General features: G+C 45.4%; 7 protein-coding genes across 7 annotated transcripts; 4 read left to right on the forward strand and 3 right to left on the reverse strand.

The window, feature by feature from the left end:
• Window positions 1–31: 31 nt before the first annotated feature.
• On the reverse strand, window positions 32–1,878 carry L203_102535 (uncharacterized protein; the record flags this gene model as incomplete). Its single annotated transcript, XM_066211960.1, has 9 exons — window positions 32–65; window positions 116–266; window positions 319–712; window positions 766–774; window positions 840–926; window positions 982–1,120; window positions 1,171–1,358; window positions 1,407–1,463; window positions 1,507–1,878. The coding sequence occupies 9 exons, from the start codon at window positions 1,876–1,878 to the stop codon at window positions 32–34; spliced, it is 1,431 nt and encodes a 476-aa protein (XP_066068057.1).
• A 360-nt stretch (window positions 1,879–2,238) lies between these two features.
• L203_102536 (uncharacterized protein) lies at window positions 2,239–6,440 on the forward strand (the record flags this gene model as incomplete). Its single annotated transcript, XM_066211961.1, has 8 exons — window positions 2,239–2,384; window positions 2,434–2,449; window positions 2,506–2,574; window positions 2,617–3,171; window positions 3,220–3,849; window positions 3,911–4,189; window positions 4,235–4,501; window positions 4,554–6,440. 8 exons carry the CDS (start codon window positions 2,239–2,241, stop codon window positions 6,438–6,440), a joined length of 3,849 nt encoding a protein of 1,282 aa, XP_066068058.1.
• A 2,633-nt stretch (window positions 6,441–9,073) lies between these two features.
• Window positions 9,074–12,458, reverse strand: L203_102537 (uncharacterized protein; the record flags this gene model as incomplete). Its single annotated transcript, XM_066211962.1, has 7 exons — window positions 9,074–9,900; window positions 9,945–11,306; window positions 11,350–11,461; window positions 11,639–11,718; window positions 11,764–11,946; window positions 11,994–12,197; window positions 12,239–12,458. 7 exons carry the CDS (start codon window positions 12,456–12,458, stop codon window positions 9,074–9,076), a joined length of 2,988 nt encoding a protein of 995 aa, XP_066068059.1.
• A 2,534-nt stretch (window positions 12,459–14,992) lies between these two features.
• Window positions 14,993–16,436, forward strand: L203_102538 (uncharacterized protein; the record flags this gene model as incomplete). The annotated part of the gene is made up of 7 exons (XM_066211963.1): window positions 14,993–15,461; window positions 15,506–15,664; window positions 15,711–15,796; window positions 15,850–15,956; window positions 16,010–16,065; window positions 16,112–16,206; window positions 16,254–16,436. 7 exons carry the CDS (start codon window positions 14,993–14,995, stop codon window positions 16,434–16,436), a joined length of 1,155 nt encoding a protein of 384 aa, XP_066068060.1.
• A 284-nt stretch (window positions 16,437–16,720) lies between these two features.
• Window positions 16,721–18,081, forward strand: L203_102539 (uncharacterized protein; the record flags this gene model as incomplete). Its single annotated transcript, XM_066211964.1, has 7 exons — window positions 16,721–17,087; window positions 17,135–17,290; window positions 17,341–17,404; window positions 17,457–17,478; window positions 17,529–17,635; window positions 17,701–17,756; window positions 17,804–18,081. 7 exons carry the CDS (start codon window positions 16,721–16,723, stop codon window positions 18,079–18,081), a joined length of 1,050 nt encoding a protein of 349 aa, XP_066068061.1.
• A 111-nt stretch (window positions 18,082–18,192) lies between these two features.
• L203_102540 (prefoldin, alpha subunit) lies at window positions 18,193–18,817 on the reverse strand (the record flags this gene model as incomplete). Its single annotated transcript, XM_066211965.1, has 4 exons — window positions 18,193–18,372; window positions 18,420–18,526; window positions 18,584–18,686; window positions 18,743–18,817. The coding sequence occupies 4 exons, from the start codon at window positions 18,815–18,817 to the stop codon at window positions 18,193–18,195; spliced, it is 465 nt and encodes a 154-aa protein (XP_066068062.1).
• A 255-nt stretch (window positions 18,818–19,072) lies between these two features.
• On the forward strand, window positions 19,073–23,634 carry L203_102541 (uncharacterized protein; the record flags this gene model as incomplete). The annotated part of the gene is made up of 10 exons (XM_066211966.1): window positions 19,073–19,610; window positions 19,660–19,908; window positions 19,963–20,042; window positions 20,089–20,357; window positions 20,411–20,733; window positions 21,066–21,072; window positions 21,132–22,179; window positions 22,225–22,834; window positions 22,883–23,262; window positions 23,314–23,634. 10 exons carry the CDS (start codon window positions 19,073–19,075, stop codon window positions 23,632–23,634), a joined length of 3,825 nt encoding a protein of 1,274 aa, XP_066068063.1.
• Window positions 23,635–24,328: the final 694 nt, after the last annotated feature.

Consider the following 24,328-nt stretch of genomic DNA (forward strand, 5'->3'; position numbering starts at 1 on the left):
TCGAGAAATACATCTTTGCGCTGGATAATCATCACTTTACAAGGTTGATAATGTTGAAAAATAGACTAGGTTTGGAGTAAGCGTCTCAGCCAAGGGAGATTCTTGCAAGACTTACCAAAAGAGCATGACAAACATTCCGTAGATTCCCAACGCCAATGCGTACCATTTGGTGTTGCCAGGCTCCTGGCGGAAAAGAAAAAAGTAAAAGAAACCAGGAAGGATGAAGGAGATGATGGTAGACCCAGTGGAACCGACAAAACTCAAGACTTTGGGTGCTACATTAACAATGTGTTGCAGGAAGAAGAGATGGGTACTTGCCAATGTTTAATTCATGCACGTTGTAGGCAATGAGGAATCCGGAAATCAAGATTCCTAGGGTAAGGGCGAGGAATTGCATGCTGAGTGGTTCATGTCTGGGATGTAGAGAGGCATTTTCACTAGGCACAAGGGGGTCCTCTTCGCCGTCACTGTCGTCGTCGTCGTTGGCCTGGATCATACTATCATCTGGTCCGCCAGCACTATGATCTTGCTGTTTGAAGAGTCCATGGGTGAGATGGTGTAGCGATGCACGGCATGGGAGTAGCTGTAGGGGATAGGAAAGGCCAACCAGCATAACAATGCCAAGGCGGCCGATGGCTACAAACAAGGTCGTGGCGGGATACATGGCGATGATGTTGCTGCTGACTTTACTGCCAAATGTGAGGTAACCAATCTACATGCGCGGTCAACCTGTGAAGTCAAGGTAGAGGCACGAGTTGGACATACAATACCAATCTAGTGAGAGCTTCATGGTCAGCGACATGATATGATTAGATGAATTGACTTGCAACTTGATAAACGCAAATAGCAGAACCAATAGAGACAACAATGACAGTATTCATCTTTTTCTGGCTCTTGTTCTTTAATTCATTATAGATTGGGAATAGCTAGAGCAGGTCAGGCTGTGGCTTTGTCGAAATTGATAAACATTGCGTGACTTACATTTTGTGAGCAAGTATAAGCAAAAACTTGAACTGGAAAGCTTGACAGGGTATTTTTGTCCCATCGAAAAGGCACTACTTGGCCTCTTTCTGGGCTAACCCCTTTGACGAAATACCATCCTACTACTACAACAAGAAGACTGACATGCCATTGTCAGCTTTTCAGGTGGTGCAATCGCGCAAGACGTACTAGATCACAGTGAGCAACGCAATTTGACTCGTAAAACGCAAGGAATCCAGTGTCCTCATAAAAGACAACGGTGTAATGATCACCATCCAGACAATGAGCCAGAAATGTGAGGCCAAGAGGATAGAGTCTTGTGCTAATGGATGGTGGAAAATGTTGGCAATGGTGTTACACACTTGAGGTAAAAGAGTCTAAAACCAATATTAGGAATGACTGAGAGGCCAAAGAGCAAGTCAGACCTTGCATATGATAAGATAGGAGACGGAAACACCAAAACATTTGATAGCAATCGCAAGCTACAAGTTGTAAGCTTTTGATAGACAAAACAGTTGGACCCACATCAAAGGCTCTTATTGCCCACCCCTTGCCAAAGGTTAATCTTGCAATCTCATTAAAACTTGCTTTTCTACCTTCATGGCCTGGTTGTGTACCTACGATGGTAGCACATCGGCTCAAGAGATACAGGCCAAACATTGCTGTAGCTCCCGAGAAGGCACATGATAACGATCCTGGCAGCATACCCATGGCAGCAAAAGCACTCGGAAATGCTAGGGCACCAGCACCAAGGATGGTGTTACTCAGATTGGTGACAGATGATGTTATCGAAGCATGTCCGTCTTTGGTAGAGTCTGGCAGCAGCTTTGGGCTTTCAGAGTTTGACGGTATCATAGGCAGGGAGGCTGCGCCGTATTCAGGCATGTCATCGTTCATCTCCAAGTCGATAGGTTGAGATTGATGTAGCAATGGGTCCGATGTGAGAGATAGAGAGATTGTTTAAGACCACTTCTGGCCTGAGATATCAAATCCGCAAAGGTTACAGTGATAAACAGTTTTAAAACAAGACAGACAAGAAAATAAATATAAAAGTAATATTGAGATGCCAAAAAAGAATAGATGGCGATTAATGGTAAACAAGTCTTTCGGCCATCGCCGACTGTTTACGTAAACAAAAGGGGAGATTGAAAAAACTCCGCGCGACTGTTTTGTCAACAGCATTAACTAAAAAGGTAAACAACAACAACTAATGAGCTTTGCTACTTTGTAATTGTATTTCAGCACTAACTGACAAGTATGGATGGATCGGAAGAGATTCTTGACTCTTCTATACAAGTAGGATTTGATTGCAGCGTCCTTGGTACGCTCACCCTTGTCGGACGAAAGACTGGGACCGATGTGCAGACATTTCCCATTGACGCAGAGAGAATTACTTTTGGAAGGTGAGTGGTTTGTGGATCTAGCTAGACAGTCAGGCTAAGTATTATATAGGGACTACGACTGCGATGTAAGATGCAAGAGGTTTTATCATATTGTGGATTGCCATATTAATCGGTACCACAGGTACGGCTGTATTATCTGGATGTATCAAAACTTCATGCAGAGATTAGTTTTGATGCTACGTCAGGAAAGGTAAGAAAATCTGCATCAGTATGTTTGCTTACGTTTTAACAGGCCTGTGTCATTGTTCATGGAGCCAATGGTCTTTGGCATACTCAAGAAGGAGGTAAACAAACAAACTATAAACCACCATCGAAGATTACCCTTCTCAACAATGACATGATCACAATCAGGAAAAAACAGTTTAGGTTCAATTACGGCTCGATAGAAACAGTCCTTGACCCATCTCTCATGTCTCCTGCCCCTCAACCTGTTCTCTCCTGTTCACAAGCTCCAAGTACGCCTACGAAAGAGCCCATCCCAGCAATAGCAAATTCGCCCACCGTCCACTCTGTGAGAAGGAGAGCTTCGCATAGGATGTCCCTAGTACCCACGGACAAAAAATTCTCACCTTTTGCTTGCTCTCCTGCAAAAGACAAGAGACAAAGCACTCTGGATCCCAATGGTAAGGACAGAGAGTTCAAGATGTCCAAATTAAGTCAAGAACTACAAGGCGAGACTGGAGAGGATGGACAACAGCAACCTGTCATTGATGTCGCGGAGGGTGATGACGGCGAGAAAGTCTATCTTGAAAATACTAAAGTTGACGAAGAGGAGGTTTTCAGGTCTGTGAGTAAAAGTAAGCTTCTTTGGGAACAGGCAATGATAAGTAATCAGGTTCAAAATGTCCTCATTAACCCTTTTATAACTCCTCAAGCAAAGAGAAAAGCTCCTCCACGCAATACGAGTGCCGTTCCCCGCACACGCAAATTCGTTACTCTTGAATCTGCTCTCGAAAGTCTTATTCCTACTGAAAGAGATGCCCAACCCGCCCTTACAAACTCAACGCCTCTTCCAGGTGTCTATCGGTTATCTACAGAGACAACTAGTTCCATGGCACCCGTACCTGCCCATGTGGCGCTTTCAACGCCCAAGGGGCCTGCCACTCTTCGTAAAGCACTCCTTCTGAGGTCAGCTAGAAAGGTCTGGCATGAAACGCATGCTACTGGGATCGATGGAGCTATTCAGGATGGCCATGTGGAGACTAGAAGAAAGAGCACAAGTCCGAGAACTGGTTCGGCTAGGAAGAGTATTAATCCTGAGGAGCTGAAAGAAGCGCAGAAAGACGTAGAAATGAGTGACAGCTCAAGTGATGATAACAGTAAAAATGATGAAGTTGATGAGAGAGAGGAGCCAGATGAAAACAGGGAGCTGCGATGGATCTATGAAGATGGTCAGGCTGAAATTTCTTTCGAGTCTGATTCTAGCGAGATGGACTCCTTCAATGCAGATTTATCCCTGGATCTTGTAAGCTTAACAATTCAGTTTTCTTTCTCGACGAAATTATGGCTCATGTCTGTGATCACAGCCTGGTCAAGGAATTTTACAACTAGGTATTGAAGCAGCAAGTGATATGGATATGGAGGAGCCCATCAACACTTCACTGGAGATTCAAGAGGAAAAATCGTGCAGACAGGATATTGAAGAGGGAGCTGGCGTTGTGGTCAATGACTGTGAGGAACAAAACGAGATTGAAGCTCAAGTGATAAGTGATGAGGTTGTCAATGATATGCCTACAATAGATGAAGAGGAGACCGAGGACGAAAGGGATAACGTAACAATCTTGTTGCCTGGTACTCCTCGAACTGCAAGTCTATTTACGCCTTTGGAAGCCCATACTAATCATTTTTAGGGCTCAACAATAACTCAGAAATTTTTTACGCCTCAGGTTGCTCGAAGCACTGCTTATGGCCAAATTCGACGTTCTTTGGGACCTCCTGTGCGCCTTCCGGCCACTCCGAACAACCTAGGGAATTGTCGTAGTCCTCAAGTGCCTGGTTTTGTGAATTATGTTAGCCAGAGCTCGGGTATGAATATAAAAGAGGAAGAAAAGATAGAGGAGAATGGTTATGAGGACGCTGTCCCTTCAATAAATAGAGACATTGCTTCTAGAAGAGAGGTAAATTGTTAACCTGCATTAACGAAAGATTTTACTAATAGGTGTACTCTAGATAAAGCGTATCCATGAAACTTTATCCACCCCACGTACTCTTCCCAAGCCCCCTCCTAGCGGATTCAAGGAGCCTGTCCGTGAGATCCGCTTGACCAATTTATTATCAACTCCCTCTCACCCTGCTCTTGCGTCTCGATCTTTAGAGGTTGATTCGGAGGATGAGAACGAGGAATCCAAAAAGCCGTCTTTGCCTAATACCCCATTGAATGATATCAGAAAACGTCTTGACCATATGCGGCGTCACAGCATTCACCGCGCTTCGAATCGACCAAATGATAGACGAGCAACTGTCGGTTTCAATTTACCTGTTACTCCAGTTCACAAGCCTACAGCAGGTCATAATATATCTTTTAGCGTTTCTCGCAATGACCGGACACCGAGGACCTTGATACTACCTGCGGTCAAACGCGAAGATGTTACTGCAGTCGATCATCTGGACGATATGGTAGTGAATCAGGAAGAAAAAGACCCCATCCCTCTCGAGCACATAACCCTCGAGTCTACATTTACGTTAACCTCTAACGCGAACGCATCTCGACAAGAGTTCCCAACCCCCTCCTTCATCGGCCTAAAACAACTGTTCAATTCTTCAATGCCTGCGCAAACTCCCGACTTTTCAGATGTCAGACGTTTGTATAGTAAGCAACCCGATGCCTCTACGACGCCAGATTTCGCCGAATTGAAGCATGTGTTCGCAGAGTCAAAGATGGCCGAGACACCAGACTTTGCTGGGGTCAAAACCCTGCTTGCAGAGCCAAAAGATGCAAATACACCGATTCTCGTTGGTGTAAAGAGCACCCTTTCCGACAAGCAAGCAACTGTCACTCCATGTATGAGCGGCGTTAAAAAGTTGTTTGGAGAGCTAAAAGTCTCAGAGACATCTGCATTGGAAGGTTTGAAAGTAATGTATGAGAGCGAGAAAGAAGCAGTAATTCAAATGGACGGAGACGCTTCGGGCTCGATCAAAAACAAGGTTGAGGAAAAGAAGAAACTAATTGTCGAGGTGTCCAACGAATCTTTAGGACAAAGAGATGATAAGTTGCCTAAACCCTCCGGCTCAAGGAGTACTAGTACCGCTGCTAGGCGAGTGGCGCCAGTCCAAAAAATACCTTCCAGATTCAGTCAATCACTTCCAACTCGCAGAGCTGCAGCCTCTGTATATGCTGCTTCAGAACAAGAGTCACAATCTTCATCACACAAAACAGAAACCTCAGGATCAAGAGAAACGGATTCAAAGCCAATATCACGATCCACTCATACCCGTCGGAACCAGAGTAACAAGCCTACAGCTAACCTAGGCATGGCACGATCTACGCGCGCTAAATCTAGTGCTCCTAGTGATGATAGTGTGAAGGAGGGAGATGAAGAGCAGACGCTTACAACAACTGTAACAACTGCTTCTGGCTTGAGCAGTTCTAGAGCTAGGTCGACGTCTTCTCGAACAACGCGCAAAATATCTACAGAGATGGAAGAAGAGGTTGAAGAGAAATCATCAAGAGCCACGAGAGGAAAGAAGCCATTGGTTCAGATCGAGGAACAACCTGTCACTGAAGTTGTGGTAGAGAAAAAGTCAGCTCCGTCCAGAGGTGCCAAGCGCACAACAGTTGCCTCCATCACGTCGTCAGTCCCTTCAAGCTCCGCTACCATGAGTAAACGTTCCGTCTCAGCTCCAACCAGAACGAAAGCTGCTTCCGCATCGACCACCACTGATCGATTGTCTGTCGTCGTACCTACAAGACGCAAAGGCAAAACAGCCGAAAAGGAGAATGATGAGGCACTTGCTCAAGAAAAAGATGAGAAGCCAATACTGAAGAGAAGAGCAACGACAGCTGGAAGCTCCTCTGTCCCGGTTGCGACCGGAAGGATCACAAGAAGCAGAAAATGACAGCTTTTATATTGTAGAATAGTGTAAGCAACGGATCTGAGCATAAGCTTGATGAAATAGTAGTATACCCATGAATAAATCATTTTCGGGAATCTTGCGATAAGTGAGAAATTAGATGCAAACTGAGCTCAGTCTTGATAGAGCACCGTTCTAAAGAAACAAAAGTATCTTGAACCTGTTACGGCTCCGGTATGGGTTAGAGATATTGAAGTGACAATCGGATGCCACCAGCTCTGTCGGTTCCGATAGTGGGCCGAGAGGTATTAGTTGGATCCGGTTTTCGCGTCTAGTTGGATGCTTGGAAAGTCGGCTGCGTAAGCTTGCAGCAACATATAAAAGCCAAGGAAAAGTTGCTCAATGAAAATATTGTCACGGCATTCAGGCATATATCTTCTCCAATATATCGTGCAATGGTTTTTTCTAAGGCAACTTGCAAACAAGCATAGCCTATGGGCAGCAAAAGGTAAGTAGGAAAGAATTTCTTTTGCCACAGCTCTGTGAAATTCTGTCTTGGCCGTGATAGAGTATACCATCAATGCCGACATCGTCTGAAAGCTATTCCATGTCGTAAAAGAAAACCATTTATCTGAAGCTACCGATCCATTTCACCATTTCATTCATTTTGAAAATGGTATGATTTATCAACACTGATCTCGAATGTCTCTTTAGCATATCGCCCGATGCTTTACCTTGCCGATTACGTCAAACATTTCAATCAGCATATTGTCTTATTTCAGATGGCCTTTTCCAAGATGGCTGGTCCTTGAGTAGATATCGGATCAGTATGATTAGTTGCTAATCTTCAAGATAGCTGAGTATATTAGTCAATGTCAAAAGTTTGTTAGCAACCAGAAACCTGTATACTAAAGATATCGTCTTTGACAATATCCAACACTGGATTCGTCTCTTCTCGGAAAGTTGCATCCTACGATCTCTCTCTTCTCTTTTGCAGCATAGCAGAGATGCCATGCTTTACAGTATGATTTTGGTAAGAATCCCTTGAACATGCTTCCAGCATCCTTACCATGTAGTCGCAATTAACATTATGGCCGATAAAACTGTTTGCTGTATAATAGATGAATGATTATAAAATAAAGATATTCTACATTTTTGGTAAATGCCACTTTCAATTTCAGTTCGGGGTTATTGACGAAGAAATGTTGGACGTTTTTGTTCATCTTTTGTTTTTTGAATCTTCCTTTTCATCGTTCAAATCATAAAAAAGTCGTTCAAGAGTTAAAGTGAGTTTTGGTGCATACGAATCCTATCTCATCTTTATTGCAACCAAAAAATGATGCTTCAAGCATGTATTGTCGGACCTTTGGAGGTTTGCATCTCCATTGGATATGCCGAACAAATATTGTCAGAATCGCCCTGATTATTATTATCTTATTCTCTGTCACTGGGCAATGTACGTTGACGGTTGGCAGAACTGACCAGTGTTTATAGGTGGCTTTTCTAGTTTGATACTCGTAATGGAGATAGTTGACTTTACACATCAACACGATTTCGTCAGATAGTGAGGTAAGTCTCTCGCATCTTTTCTCAATTCTCGGCCCCTTTGAGACTTTGTGATGTCAAAAATTTAAATATGCATGGCTTTCCGAATCCGACATGTAGAGAACTGGCTAGAGCCGTTCTGATTTCTTCCTGCTCCTCTCAGTCCTGCTCAATCTGGTAGATACTGTTGCTGACCAGCAAGTACAGTTTTATCGTTGACCGTTTAGAACAAATCCTTTTTTCGCTGTGACAATTGTGCTTGTTATTTCGTCAAATATGTGTGATATGCAAACACATCGAATCATCTTGCAAGTAGGATGACTAATGGCAACGAGATCATTGTTGGAGCCTTTATTGAATCCATCATCTGGTAGAGATTTGGTATGAAGGATTACATCAATCAAGGATTCGGTATGAAGCTCAGAGGTATGAAGGAAGACCTTGCTGGTTGCTTTCATATGGACTTGACATCTGCTCATGTCGAATTCCTCTTCGTTTCTTCAATACTAAGTGATCAATCTGCTGTCAAGCTTATCACACAATGACAAGCAAGTGAGCAACAGACAACTTGATCGCCTGCTTCCCACTTGTTGCGTTCATAAGCAACTGTCACAGTGAAGAAACAGAGGTGCACTTCCTGTACTGTTAATTTTTATATACATTTCATCTGCAAAATCTTTCAACTGTTGTACTGGACTTGTTGATGTGGCGATGCTCTATCTCAACGTACTTTTTTGCTGTGCATACAACATTAGCTTTGCACTGTTGAGTCCGTAGAACTGTTCACCGCTAACGTCTGCCTTGTGCTTTTGTGAATGCAAACAGTAGACATGTGCTGTATAGTCAGTTGAAAGTGATCTTTACGGTTACGTCTTTCGTTCTTTTAACACTAGTCGTCTGGGTAGCCCCCCTATCTATCACCGACAATATAGTATTTTTTGCATTCCTAATGGTTATATAAAAAAGAAGACAATAGACACGTACACACCCAAGTGAAAGATAACAAGTGAGAAAGAGAAGAGTCTCCAAGAATATACGAGGTTGGGATAAAAGAAAAGTAAATGATCTGTGCCTTTAATTCTAGTTTTCAAAACTCTTTATCTTTTTTTTTTTGACTTTTTCCTAGTACCTGTTCATGCTGCAGAAGCAGGTTCGGCTGCAGATTCTTCGTCTCCATTACTTTCGCGTTGGGCCTGTGGTTCAGTCATGGTAACGTCGTTCGTTGGTTCCATTTGAGGCTCAGTCGGTGCAAGAGAGGTGAGCGCTTTGTCCTCTGTTGCAAGCGTGGGTGGCAGAGGAGGTGTGGTAGGTACTTCTTTTGTTGCCAAAGCAGGGGAATCATCAGCAGAAGCTGGTAGCGGGATTGGCGGCATGTAAGGCAAGGGTGGTGTGGAAGGACGGGAGTTGCTCTGTACCGCTTCAGAAGCCAGCGCTGGCGCTGGAGAAACAGGCTTGGAGAGATGCGCCGACGCTGTATCTGATTTTGTTTCGGCATGCGGTACTGACGTTTCTACAAAGGGAGGGGTTTCGTCGTTTTCTGCCAACTCATCCACTTCCATGTTTTCATCCTCTTTTACTTCTTTCTCATTTATTGCCGGCGCCACTGAAGCAACAGTCGGAGCTGGCTCAGCGGCAGATGCAGGTCTAGGTAGCGGACTGGCAATACTAGGCGCGTTGAGTACCTCAATCACTGTCCTTTTTGCGTTCTTGCCCCCCGTTGACTCTGAAGGACTCTGCGACTTTTCAGCCTTTACTCTTTTGTATGGCTGATCAGGCGATGCAGTCTCTCCGGGACGTTTGTTCCCGGCAAAAGTATTTATATTCATGGCTGTTGTCGGCGGTGTGGGAGATGGTGGATTTAGAGGTGTAGACTTTTCGACGATAGGTGATACCATCACCGGTGCAGAGGCATTCGTACCAGCAAGAGTCATCAACGCATCGGCAGCTCCTTCATCATAGTCTATCAATCTGTTAACATCATTTTCTGTACAGGTACGAACTTACCTTCGTCGACGGTTCTCGAGGCAACGGTTGGGGGCACTGGTGCTGTCGCAGGAGTGATAGCAGATGCTGCGGGAGGCAAATTGGACTTGATTGGGGGCTGTGAAGCCCCGACAGTTGGGCTACTACCATTAGTGCGCTTTGGCGACCCGTTGACTTCTTCTCCGGCACTAGCCTTAAGCCCTGTAGCCTTTCCTCTCTTTTTCCCACTCGCTGGTTTTTCTTTTTCATCCTTATCTTTTGTGCGTCTGATACTATCGCCTCGCTCGCGTTTCCTGCCATTCTTGCCACCAGCGGCAGAGGGCACAGGACTGATGTTTCTTGCAGACGTAATAATAGTTTGCTCCTCATCTCGACGGATATCAAATCTGCCAGGCATATTGGCGCCTCCAGAAGGAGGATATGGACCGCGGGGATCATAGTAACCAGGGTGTGGGTATCCCTCTGGAAGCATTCTCGGATCAATCACCCTGTCACTCATTCTTGGCGAGGGACCCACAAGGCCAGAAGCCCTGGGATCCACTCGGCTCGTATCCCACTCTTCACGTTCCCGACTCGCATAGGTATTGGGAGGGAGACCGTATGCAGGCTGGCCAGCAAAACCAGAGTCTACTCGACGTAGATGGGGAGATCCGGGAGATCCAGCGTGTCGACGGTATGGACCGTCTATGGTTGGGTCGTACCTCCCATACCTTTCCTCTCGGAGATCAATGCGGGGCTCGGTTTCCATCCTTGCAAGCGTCACAGGTCCGCGAGACTCGTCGACATGATTGAGTGGAGGGGGAGCGACGCCATTCCTGAATGGCCCAGGAGAGTGCCCCCGTGCAATGTCGCCGCCGGGGGGTGGAGGAGGAAGATCCCGACCACCAGCAGGAGCGTCGGCGGGAAGTGTACGTGTTTGTGAACTAGGCGAAGCAGCAGGAGGCTGCTGAGCGGTAGGTGTCGCGCTGTACTGCGATGGATGAACATCGACCGGCGCAGGCGCAGGCGGGAGAGGCCCGGAATTGGGATTCTGAAGTAGTAACATGCGCTGTTTGATGACATTGTTATTTGGATCGAGCTCAAGGGCACGCGAATAAGCATCGAGGGCATCTGCCATTTGATTGTTGCAAGATTCGTAAAGACTGCCAAGATTGTACCATACTTCGCTGATGTAGGGGTTGAGTCGAATGGCGCGAGAATAAGCATCCAGAGCATCGCGGTATTGACTAATCTGGTAATAGAGTACACCAATCGAACACCAAAAAGTGGGATTTCTGCCGTCACGGTAAACGGCTTGTTGGTACGCTTCGTACGCTTTGTTGTAGCGCTGAGCAGACATGTATGCTCGACCAAGGAGATACCAACTCTGAGCGTCCGTGGGGTCTAAATGTCGTCAGCCCAGCTCCCTTCACAGACACACGCTCACCCGTTTCCAAGCTCTTTGTCAGATAGGCAACCGCCTTGTCTTGGTCAGCAAACGATGCCCCTGGTTGATTGTACAGCCAACCAAGCTGCTGCAGAACCTTGGCATGTTCAGGCTGATGTGTCAAGACTCTATTGTACGCATCTTTGGCAGCTTCAAAATCGCGGTCTTGCTCATATACATGGCCGAGTTGGAACCAAATGTCCCACGACGTCAGTGGCCGCGGTGGATTGTTGAGAATGTATCGAAAGCACTGCCCCGTTTAAGCCCAAAGATGATAATTCAGACCTACCTCCAGTGACGATTTGTACTTGCGCTGGTGCTTGTATATGATTCCCAGTCGAAAGTAAATTTCATTCGCCTTTTCAAAATCTGACACATATCAGCCAAGTAAATCACGCCAAACCACCACCTTACTGGGATCAACCTTGAGCACGCTCGAAAATGCCTCCTCTGCGTGTTCAAACGAGCCATATCGATCATACAGTATCCCAATACCATACCACAACTTTGGCTCCTTTGGATTGGCGAGGTGATACAACGCTTGCTGATACGACGTGTACGCCTTTGGCAAATCGTCCTTCATCAAGAGGCAATGTCCTGAGACCCATCAGCCAACTGCACCCATCCACAACATCCAGACTGACCCATGGATCCCCAAACCTCGCCATTCTCAGGATTGTTGGTCAGTATCCGCTGAAAATAATCAATTGCCTTGTCGAAATCGTCACGCCCGCGGGCAATAGACGCAACGGCATTGAGACCCAGCACAGAGGTTGGGTTGTGTCGAAGCGCGTTTTCAAACGCAACCAACGCGCGATCCTGGTCATTCATCCCTTCGGCTACGGCGCCTACCCGCAATTCAGCATGGCTCAACTCAATCTCAACTTGCCTATCAACATCCACGTATTCTCGTTGGCCGCCGCGAGCTGGCTCAGTATACTATCCATCTTCTCCTTTGCTGCTCGCGTCTCTGCGCTCCCAGACGCAGTGACAGATGATCCCTCTGGCGCCGCCGCCGCTTGCTTGGGTGCACCGTTGGACACATGTCTCGACGGGTGGTGATACGGGAACTGGGCGTAGTGGTGGTGGCCTACGCGCGCTTCCGGCATGGTGCGTTCTATGAAGACGCAGATTACGACGTTATAGATGATGACTGCATAGTTTTAAAATATTAATAAATGTCAACGAAAAGAGTCGTCCTTTCTCGCAAAATGGGCGTGCAAATAAGGCAAACAACACTTACCACTAGATTCTTGCCGATAATACAAAAGAACACTTGGAGCCTTTTTTTGCGCCACTGCTGATCAGTCCGTAGGCGGCGGTCGCCGCTACACACGTCAACGAGGCAGCGGCAGTCGCCGCCTGCTCCATGTGTTCTGCGAAAGGTGGCTTTGCGTCATGATCTCAGGGTTTTTCTTCCCGGCAGCGGAGAATGGTGACTCTCCGTTCCTGACGCTATGGATGTCTTTTTCGGTTCTTTGGTGGATGTATACGACGTGCTGGGGCGAATCTGTGGCACATGGCCGTTGATCGGGTAGCCTTTACAGTTGTATGGTTGGTGCGCAGCCAGCGCACAGGATTGTGTGGGTCAGCCGATACTTTTTGTGCGTCTGGCTGAGCTCCCTTGATAGAAATACCCTCTCCATAAACAAAAGGGCTCCAATTCTTGACAAAATTAAAAAGGTCGGACGAAGGGAAAAGAAGCGCTTTAGCGAAGGCCGATACAGGCACGGCATCAGATGGCCAGTGCTAGGTGTTTTGTATGTCGGAACCTTTTTTCGGAGAAATGGGTGTTTATCGGCTTGGAATTTAGGCGCGGCAGGAAGGGTCGAAGATAGGCATGGAATCGTCACTCGGCGTTAGCGGGCCTAAATGGTTGTGTGCCTTGTTAAGGATTTGATCCCGTTTTTATAAATTGCATAAGAGAGTATAGAATGGTAATAAAAGCTTCTCTAGCACTAGAGTATGAGGGACATAATTAGGCGTGCCAATCATCCGTGTGCCTATTCATGATGTGCTTTGTCCCCATCTATCACTCCTTGCTTATACTTTGACATGTCTCTGTCAAGGATTTGACTCCGTTTATAGATATTGCATAGAAGAAAGTAAACTATCAACATGAATGTTTATGGAGCTATGCTACGTGGCGCCTAGTTAGGCGTGCCAGTTACTCCGCAAGCCTATCTGCTTCTGACAGTCTCACCTGATCACGTGCAGAGATAGTTGTTGAAAAAGTAGTGACGTTGCCACTTGAGCACTGGACGGGATAAAATAGTGCTGAAGTTTTGTAGTCTGATTTTAATTCTTTTAAACGGATTTACATTACAGCATCGAAACATAAATGTATAATCAAAAACTCGACGTCGAAATGGTCGCTCTGGCGCTGTATACACAGCACGAAAGCCCATGGCCTATGAACAGCAAAGCGGCTACTGCTATTTTATTCTCTGTTTAGTTGACTTTAGGCCCGACTAAGACGAGCCCCTGGTGAACACTACTATTACCTTTCCGTCCACTCTGCTGAGCCCAAAATCAGGCATCCAAAAATAATCCAGATGCGTGCTGAGCAAGTTCAGGCCGGAAGCTGAGTTTATATGCTGAGAAACTGACCAAGAAAGGAAGCGGAATCAACGTCGTGGAAGACTATCCACTGTGTCACACGAACAGAATCGGCAATGAGTTGAAGAGCGTTCAAAGAATGGACAGTTTGAAACGTTGGCCCTCTTCGAAACTTGGGTTCCATCAAAGATGCTCGGATCGTCCTCAAGTAGAAGCTCTCATAGGCGAGGAAAAAAGTGACCACGCGCGTACAGTAGTTATAACAGATTCAAGCAGTATGGGATAGAATTTTGCAAGAAATCATCCACAGGATGATAGAGTCAATGTCTATGGAAAAGAGAGATTGTAGCGGCCAAGAATCTGTATGATCGATACCAAATCATCGCCAAGTTTACAGGAAGAAACGTGCATGATTCGCTGGTAAAGAGTCCAACGGACGGCGAGCAAGAAAACAAAAAAGGATCAAACAAGTAGAAGAAAACAGCGGGGATTCATTTTACCAGCGATGGGCGTATCTACCAAAATTGTAGATTCCGCATTGGCATTGAAGTTACGCTTCATCCAAGCCTTATCTATGATGTGTAAAGAGAAGAACAGAAAATATCGGCTTGATGTAGTGGGATAACCAGTTTCAGATTCACTCCTTTGCTCCAGTATACCTTCGTATCCCCTATTCGGTCTTTTGAGGAGCGAAACGCAAGCTATTTGCATCGCAGAACCTGGAAATTCCATCTCAGCCTCTTTTATCCAGCTTCTGATGGCACGTTCGAATATAAAGGCTAGAACCCATGTTGTTGGTTTACCGACAACGCCGGGAGATCCATTCAGCTATTGAATCGCTTCTTACTTGTCCTTTTAGTGATGAACCTTTGTGATTCGAATACCGGACCTTATTGTCTTCTCGAACTTATCTATGCCGACCTTTCTGCGGTAGGCATATAAATTCAAAAGAAGCAACATGATAGCTAATCAGTTTATCCCCCTACATTCATTTTCCAATCTTTTGTTACACACCCTAACAAAAAGAGACATCTGTCTCACGTTCATTATAGAGAACTGACCTTATATCTCAAACATTAGAACAATGACCCAAATAACAGATATTCATCCTCAGAAAGACGTGAAGAACCAGTCTTTGCAAACCAGATCCCTTCTTCCGATTCTGCTCAACGCTGACCCCATACCAAAGCCCATTTCTCAGCCATACCCTACTGTCCATCCTGTGACCAAGCTTCGCCTTGTACCCTTTCACCTCACCTTGGACGACTTTCATGTCGGTCTACCTCCTATGGGTCTGATCACCCAGGAAGTCCTCGAGTGTTTAAAAGGCGAAGAGGGTATCCAGTTCTATTCCGAGAGTAAGGAAGTAACACGCAAGGAAAATAAGCGAAAAGGTGACAAAGATAAAGTCACAAAGACTTACAACTTTAGGGTTGCCTGTGTCTATTTCTCTGACGAAGTAAATGAAAAGGGTAAAGAAGGTAGAACAGAAGTGATACGAGGCATCATGGAAAAATGGAGAAAAGAAGGCAAGTTTGCAAAGGCCATGTTGCGTAAGTTTCGTCCTTTTTGGTAATTTTTAGTTGACGAGACAAAGACTGGATGGATGAGCCGTTCCCCATTCATGCTTCTCCCAACTCTAAAGCATTCAAGTCCAAAGTGGCTGCCCGTGCTCTTTTTGGTAATATCGCGTTCGACATTGAGCGAGCTGGAGTTCCCTTATTTGGTTTTCAAGCTTTTGGATGTCATCTCACCGGTGAGGACTCTGCACCTCCTCCTTAGTCAAGCTGATCATTCTACAGCTTATGAAGGTGAAGGTGAATATATGAAGCTCTGGATTCCGAGAAGAAGCACCAACATGTGGAGATTTCCTCTCAAATTCGACAGTGTAGGTTGTTTTCTCGCCCCTTCGTGATGGAAATTGGCTGATGAAATGCCAAGAGCGTGGCAGGTGGTCTTCCAGCAAACCATACTCCAATGGAAGGTCTTATCAAAGAATGTGAGGAAGAAGCAGGTTGGCCTGAGAAAATGATCAGAAAATACGTCAAGTATGTTTAACCTGCCACAATAATGGAGAATAAGAGCGCTGATATATGTGTAGGAGTGTGGGTATGGTAACCTACTTTGAAATGAAGGAACATGGGGCGATTTTGCCTAGTGGGTATTGCCAAACACAAGACATAACAGGCTAACCCACCAATAGACACCGAGTACACATATGATTTGCCTATGCCTCCTCGTAGCTCTCCAGACTACGTCGTGCCCAAACCCAATGACAACGAAGTAGACTCTTTTGAGGTTTGTCTTGTTTGCTTCTAGGCGATTAAATGCTAATTAAGAGGCAGCTCTATCCCGTTCAAGAAGTAATTGAAGCCCTACACGACAATGAATTTAAGCCTTCTTCCGCTGTGGCCACTATTGATTTCCTCGTACGACATGGTTACATCAATGCAGATAATGAGCCCAACTTTGGAGAAGTGGTCAGGAGGCTGCATCGATGGTTGGGTGTTGCCGGACCTGGTTTGTGATCTATCTTTTAAAAGTGTCTGTTCTTTTCTTCATAGGGCTTGCAGGCATGTAGTGTTGGCATGAGTCCCCTATTGTTTTCCGGACATGCTTTACATGTGCAGTTAAAGTTTGAAAGATTGTATAGATGTAAAAGATTGTTTCTCTAGTTATTTTGGAATGACAAACGCTTTAATTTACATCGTGGCCAACCTCCACTAGCATCCTTTTTAAAAGGCATCGTTGTTCATGATCTAAAACAACATTCAAATCCGTTAAACATTCCTTTTTATATAAACACTATACGATGCTTCGAAAATCTCTATTATCTGTCGTTCTGCAAGCGGACAACTTTCCAAACTATTCTCTGCCCCCGTTACCACCCCCTCACCCTTACATCCCATTCCACCTTACTCGATCAGACCTGGACGCCGGTCTTGTCCCACTTGGCCTTCTTCGTCCCGATGTCGTTGATGAAATGCGCTCATACAACGACAGATCAGCTTACCAAGGCAGAGGTGTTTGGGAGTTTGTTGGGAAAGAGTCGAATCAGCAAGCAGGAGTATGTTTTATTCCAGAAATTGTTGAACAAGGTAAAGCCGAGTTGGACAGGGTGATGAAATTATGCGTGGAAAGTTGGAGGGAAGAGGGAATCTTTGCAAGACCTTTGGCAGGTGAGTAGTATTAAATGGTTTGGAGACTGTATTGACGCGAAGTGCAGGATGGAGGAATGAGTTGTATACGGTTTATGCGTCGCCCGATTCTAGTGGTTTACAGCAGTCTGCAAAACAAAAGCCATTCGGAAATGTGGCTTTCGACCTTGAAAGAGCAGCTTGTGCAATTTTTGGTATCGCAACTTTTGGAGTTCACTTGATAGGTAGGCCATTGTATCTATCAGACATGAAAGCATTCTCAAGTTGTTGGCAGCTTATGAGGGTACTGGAGACAATACTAGGCTTTGGGTACCAAGGAGGAGCAAAACTAAGGCTACGTTCGTGATATTTTGTATACGACTGACATTTGAAGCTAATGTTCTGAGCAAGTTGGCCTGGTTTCTTGGATAACGTCTGTCAATCATCCACAAGTCAGCTTGCTTGCTGACATTTGATGTGTAGTCTGTTGCAGGCGGTATTCCTGCAGGTATGAAGCCGCTTGAAGCCATCATCAAAGAATGTGATGAAGAGGCTAACTTACCTGAGCAACTTGTGAAGAAAGTCATCAAGTGAGTCTCTACAGGGACAAAAGACTATCATGGGCGCTTGTTAACTTGGCTTTAACGATGCATAGGAACGTCGGAGCTGCTTCTTACGTTTATATAACATCTGATGGTTTCCTTCAACCTGGCATGATATTCACTTACCAATCATTACCAAGCTGATGGATTGTGTAGAGACTGAATTTCTCTATGATCTTCCTCTCCCTGATCAATCTTCCTCAGAATATGTCCGCCCTGCACCCCACGATGATGAGGTTGATTCTTTTGCTTCTTTAACGGTCCCTCAACTCATCGAAGCCCTGCATTCCGGAGAGATGAAGCCTAATTGCGGATTGATATATGTCGATTGGCTCATGAGACATGGTTATGTGACTCCTGAGAACGAAACAGATTATTTGGAGATTAGTACTAGAATTAGAAGAAGATTAGGGGTAGCTTTGCCTGTGACCTAGGCAAGGCTGTAGGGGTTGGTGGACTATAAATGTTACTCCGACATAGGAAAAAATGGCAGGGCATACTGTACATGCATGGTATAACAACTTCCTCCAGCTCTATAAGTTTCTTCATGATTTCCCAGCCTGTGCATCTTGCGCTTGAGTTGCCTGCTGCATCTTGATACTCAACACCTGTTGCACGCTATGTACATTGTCTTGCTTTTTTTCAATGGTTTTTTGAAGAGTTTCAAGATTAGATTGCACATATTCGGATTTTGACTTGTAGTGTTGGGCCGCTTCATCTTTGGTCTGACAAAACGATCAGTAACGAAGCTACTTTGCGATTTTGGGAGCACCTTTTTGACATAATATCCAGTTCCAACATCAATCACAACATTATCGACATCTGACAGTCTAGCAGGGACATAGAGACTGCTGGTTAAAGGTATCAACACTTCCTTCTCTAAGCAATGGTCAGACTCAAGATGTCCTCTACGCAGCGTATTGCGCGATTGCGTACCCTTTGTAGCAGGAGTAAGTTCCTTGATGTTTTCAATACATCCCTTGAACCTCACATGAGCCGACTTCAACTGAGAATATGAGTTTGTCAAATGCTCCAGCTCCTTAAAGACATATCAGCCAAAATTGCACAAGAGAACTTGAGATGTGATGGACGAACCGAATCGAGTTGCTTCTTGACTTCTTGCAGTTGTATAGGGTTGAGATCAGTTAATGTGACTTGTTGTTCGGTCATTCTGTGCAATGAACCAGATGTATTACACTTAACGGATCTACCTTCTTGATGGAAAGTATAGTTTTAATTGCTCGAATGTTTTTATTGACTTGATAAGATACGAAAAGCATAATTACTTTTATTTAAGATTGACGGAATCAGAATCGTTCTGTTACCTCCACCTTTACTAGGTGATGTCAATTAAAATTTCCAGAAATGAACTTTAGAAATATTCATACTACATCCAAGCCTTGAAAATTCGTCCGAAAACGTGCAATGGGAAAGCAAGGCAAACATAGATCCAACGTCAAAGATGCTAGTAGGCCAGCACCTTATGCCAAAAGGGCCAAAGTAGAAGTCACATTCGACACCTATAAACCCAAAAACGACGAAAAGATTAAAGTCAATAATGATGCAAAGGTCAAGAAAACCAAGAAAGTTGAGAACAAAACCTCCAAAGGGAACAAGAAGGAGGGTGGAGAAAAACGTGCTCGAATCCCCTCGCCAAAGATCGTCAAAGTAGACAAGGGTAAAGGCAAATCTGTTGCCCCTGCTTCCTCTGGTCCGTCGACCTTTGTGATCATTGCTGGTTCGTACGAGAAGCTTCTCTATGGGATTGAAGGGTCGTATACTTCTGGAACGAACAAACCAAATCTTGAACCTATATTCATATTTCCAGCTCATCTAGCTTGCGTCAAAACGGTAGCTGCGAGTCCAGGTGGAAAGTGGCTGGCGACTGGTAGTGAAGACGAGTTTGTAAAAGTCTGGGATTTAAGAAGACGGAAGGAGGTTGGATCTCTTAGCCAACACACTGGTAAGTTCGTGCAAGGTAGTGGCTAGTACGGTCTGACTTGTGGAGGTAGGTTCAATAACTTCTCTTCACTTTCCTACACCCTCTCACCTCTTAACGACTTCTGAGGATAGCACTCTTTCACTGTTCCGAACTTCTGATTGGACGCTTCTCAAATCTCTCAAAGGTCACTCGGGAAGGGTAAACCACGTTGATGTACATCCAACAGGAAGGGTTGCGTTGTCTGTTGGTAAAGATCAGACCTTGAAAATGTGGGACTTGATGAGAGGTAGGGGTGCTTCAAGTCTACCTTTGGGGAGCGGTACGTTTGTTTAATGTGTCGAAAGTCTCACCAAGCCTGATACATGCCTTTTAGAAGCTGAGCAGGTCAAGTTTTCAGAGGAAGGGACACATTTCGCTGTTCTTTTTCCCAAAAAAATTCAAATATATTCTCTTGTAGGCCCGCTTAATTTAACTTTGCTTGTCTCTAATATCAGAATAGACACTAAAACTTCTCAAAACGCTGACGACCAATTCTCGATTCAATACTCTCCTATTTACCACTATATCCTCGCCGACGAACGATGATAAGCTCATTGAGTTGCTTTGTGTCGGCACTGAGGAAGGCTTTATCAAGGTTTACCGAGTGAACCTCAATGAAGCCCAAGAGGATGAGGATGATGAAGACGAGAAAAAGGTGGCTGAAGAAGGTAAAGACGGAAACGGCGCCGAGTTGACAATGATAGCAAATCTTGTTGGTCACACCAACCGGCGAGTCAATTGTCTCACTATCCATTCAAATATTCTAACGTTCTTATTTTTAGTGTCAAGTCCATCTCAGCTCTTCCTTTTGTTGTACCTACAATCTCAGGCGAAGAGCGTGAAACCATGCTCTTAACCACTGTATCATCTGACGGCTTCATCAATCTGTATGATCTCATGCAAAGCGTCTCTGAGGAAGAAGAGGGCAAAGAAAATAGAATTGAACCCATTGCATCGTACAACACCAAAGGTACTAGGTTAACTTGTGTCTACCTTGCCGACGGTCAAGATCAAAAGGTTGTCAAGATAAAGAATGAGGCCGCCAATGAAAGCGAGGGCGAAGGCGCAGACTTTTACGGCAGCGAACAAGAGAGTGAAAATGAAAGTGAGAATGAGATGGAAGAGGAGATAGAGGATGACTGATTCTATAAACGGCAAGTGCCACATGCATTGCCATTTTCGGCGATTTGTAACATCTCCACAAACAGTATTTTTTCAGGGACCAGTGGCGACACCGTTCCTTAAATGTGGAGGTTTGACTATAAAAGGATGAGTCGCGTCCCAGATCAAATCGTCCCCTCCACTTTTCTATTTTTCCAAAATTTAATCGGAGCGGAGATCGCCGCTTTTGTTTTTGTTTTTGTTTTTGCTTATATTTGTCACTCGTCGCCCATTCTCGGCTGCTTGGCTCGGAGCTCACCCTGCGTAACAATTGAGTTGCAAGGTGAGCAAGCAAACAACGAGAACGGGCGGCGTGCTGACTTTGTTTTTTTGGATGGATAGTATTTCTAATATGAGTGAAGAAACTGTACAGACCAATTCTTCTAATTTTAACAAGCGGAACGGTGCCAGTCCGCCATCAACACTTAGTACAGATGTGGCGAGCCTACTTGCTCATGGACCGGCTCAAGAAGCTGTTTTGAATGGCGCTCCCGCAAATGGCCATGTCAGTGTGACTGATCAGGAGCAGCCGCCATTGCCTATCAATGCACCAGTCCCTGCTTCGCCGTCTGCTGCAGATGAAGAACCACCCAGTCTTCCTTATAGCGCCATTCCATCGGCTGTTCCCACTCCTACTGTGATTACTATGGAAGAGCAAAGCTCTCTTGAGGTCAAGTCACTTGAAGTGTCAACGGATGTTTCTGAAAAACCTGTCTCAGCAGTTGTACAAGGCTTGGAGCCCATGGATCTTGATCAGACAACGCCACAACCGATTATAAAACGTGCCGGCGATGAACTAGATGATGAGCGGGAAGAAAAGAGATTGAAGGAAGACAACAATGTATCAATTGCCGCACAGGCTGGTGCTTCGACGGGTGCAAACATTGCTCAACTTGACATCAATGCTCCACTCGTCGGTCCTGACGGTCAGCCACTACCTCCTCCCGCTTGGCATTCGTATCAGCCCCCTGAACCCAAGTATGCCGGACCAACCACACCTTTAACACTTACACAGCATAAATACATGCTCAATGCCGTTCGGTCTTTGAAGAAACGTTTGCCTGATGCTTATAATTTTTTGGTACCTGTCGACACAGTTCTTTTCGGTATCCCCCATTACCACCAGGTCATTGAAAAGCCCATGGACTTAAGCACGGTGGAGACAAAGTTAATTGTTTCTGATCCTAGAGGCCCACCCAAAGATAAGTCAAAAATGGGCAAGTGGGACCCCAGCAAAGGAAGTTATAGTAGCGTTGCAGAGGTAGTCGAGGATGTTCGAAGAATTTGGGAAAACTCGCGGAAATTTAATGGCAAGGAGCATCCAGTCAGCTTGATGGCGTCCAGGTTAGAAGAGGCATTTGAAAGGAGTTTAAACAATCTTCCGCCAGAGGTAAGTTGAAGTCATTCAATGGTAGCTCAAACTGAGTGTGTGTAGCCCGTCATTGCGACGCCCGCTCCTACCCCTGTGGCGGCTGCACCAGCTGGTCCATCTCATGTCCGTCGACCCTCAGCCAACCAACCCCCCGTTATTCGTCGCACTTCTGACGATACGCGTCCAAAACGCGAGATTCACCCTCCTCCCTCAAAAGATCTCACATACGAAGAATCGCCTGGCTCTGCTCGCAGGCCCAAGAAGAGAAGCGATCCACAACTTCAATGGGCGCATCGAGTTATCAGAGGTTTAGAAGGCTCTAGCAAGTACTATCTCGCTATCTCGCCTTTTCTCTATCCTGTCGAGAAGATTATGGAAGAGCTTCCGGACTATGCGGCCATCATTAAGCGTCCGATTGACTTGAATCATATCAAAGACAAACTGAATGATGGGTTGTACGACGATGTGAGCCAAGTAGATGATGATATTCGATTGATGATTGCCAACGCACTTAAATTCAATCCTCCGGGACATGAGGTACACACGAGTGCAACCCAGCTTGTGCAGGCATGGAAAGAGAAATGGAAGGGATTGCCACCAAAGGTTGAAGCAAGAGATAGTAGTGAAGACCCATTAGGTGAGATATTTGATGGATATTCGAGTGATGAAGATAGTGAGTTTACTCATTCACGTCTTCATCCTAGCACTGACAAAATGACAGGCGCACAATTGCGTAGTTTTGAGACACAGGTAGCAGCACTCAACCAGCAAATTGCTCTGTTGCGTTCAAAGATAGCCAAGCGTCGAGCTTCTCGAAATTCCAAATCAAAATCCAAACCCAAACCTGCTCCTCGAAAATCCTCCATCTCCAAACCATCACCTGTCAACACCAATGGCAGCACTCAATTCAAAAAGCAAAAGAAGCCACTAAAGGATACCAGCGTTATTTACAGAGATGATGACTATGAGAGCGAGGAGGAGGAGGTTGGTGAGCTGTCGCATGCCCAAAAGCAAGAACTGGCGGAGAAGATTGGCATGACCGATGGGGAGACGTTGAATAAGGTCGTGTCTATCATTAGGCAAACTACAAATCTTGGAGATGTGAGTGTTTCTTTACTGGTGTTGATAATGGGTGTCTGACGTTTTATGTAGAATGACAATGAAATCGAGCTTGATATTGATGCTCTTCCAGCTGCCACTATCACCAGGCTCTACAACCTCGTATGCCGTAGCGGCCGCGGTGCATCTTCCAAGCGTGGCAGGGGAGGAGGTGTGAAAAAGTCTGGAACTGGAAGAAAGGCCATGGGTGGAGTCAACAAGAGGAGCGTTGACGAGCGAGAAGAAGCAGAAAGGATAAAGAGGATGGAGGCGCAGTTACAGATGTTTGACAGACCAGTCGCTCATCAAAATCCGATGGGTATGGGCTATGAAGAAGAGTCTAGCTCTGAAGAAGAGAGCAGCGAGGAGGAGTAGGCAAAAGTGTCTTATCTGCTTGGGCAATTGGAGATGGAGATTACCGACGATCCATCTAATGGAGGTTTGCTGTCAGAAAGTATAGTTTCCAGTTACCTGGCCAGTGTATGCATTGATATTAGGAGCGATGTGAAAGCCTGCTTCATTAATGTCGGCATGAATGATTGAAGTGACATATTGTAGGCAATAAAATTCTAGTGTCTTTCCTCGTCATGTCTGCATTTCTCAATCGGGTATGTGTTATCATCGTGGCAAACGGATCATGTACCCATCGCTCCATTGTCAAAGAAGCTGAGCGAGCGCACCGACTGTTGCTCCAAGAACAGACGCTTTGGTGAAGGATGCCTTGGAATTTCAAAGCCTGAGAAATGCTGCAAAGCAAGGTGAAGAGATGAAGCAAATAATAGATTCCAGGGTCGGGTACCGCTCAAAGATGTAATAATAAATGAATTTATGTCAAGGATTTGAGCCGGTTCATATATATAGCATGTATAAGAGAGAGTATAAGAATTGTAATAAGAGTTTCTCTAGGATCAAATTGTGAACTATACCGTTAGGCGTGACGGTCCTCCGCATGCCTATCCACCATGTGCTCTGCGCCTATCTATTACTCATTCTTGAACCATTTTGCACCTGTCAGAAGCAGATAGGCTTGCGGAGTAGCTGGCACGCCTAACTAGGCGCCACGTAGCAT

The sequence above is a fragment of the Cryptococcus depauperatus genome, chromosome 3 (genome assembly GCF_001720195.1).
Source record: "Cryptococcus depauperatus CBS 7841 chromosome 3, complete sequence".
NCBI classification, from domain to species: domain Eukaryota; kingdom Fungi; phylum Basidiomycota; class Tremellomycetes; order Tremellales; family Cryptococcaceae; genus Cryptococcus; species Cryptococcus depauperatus.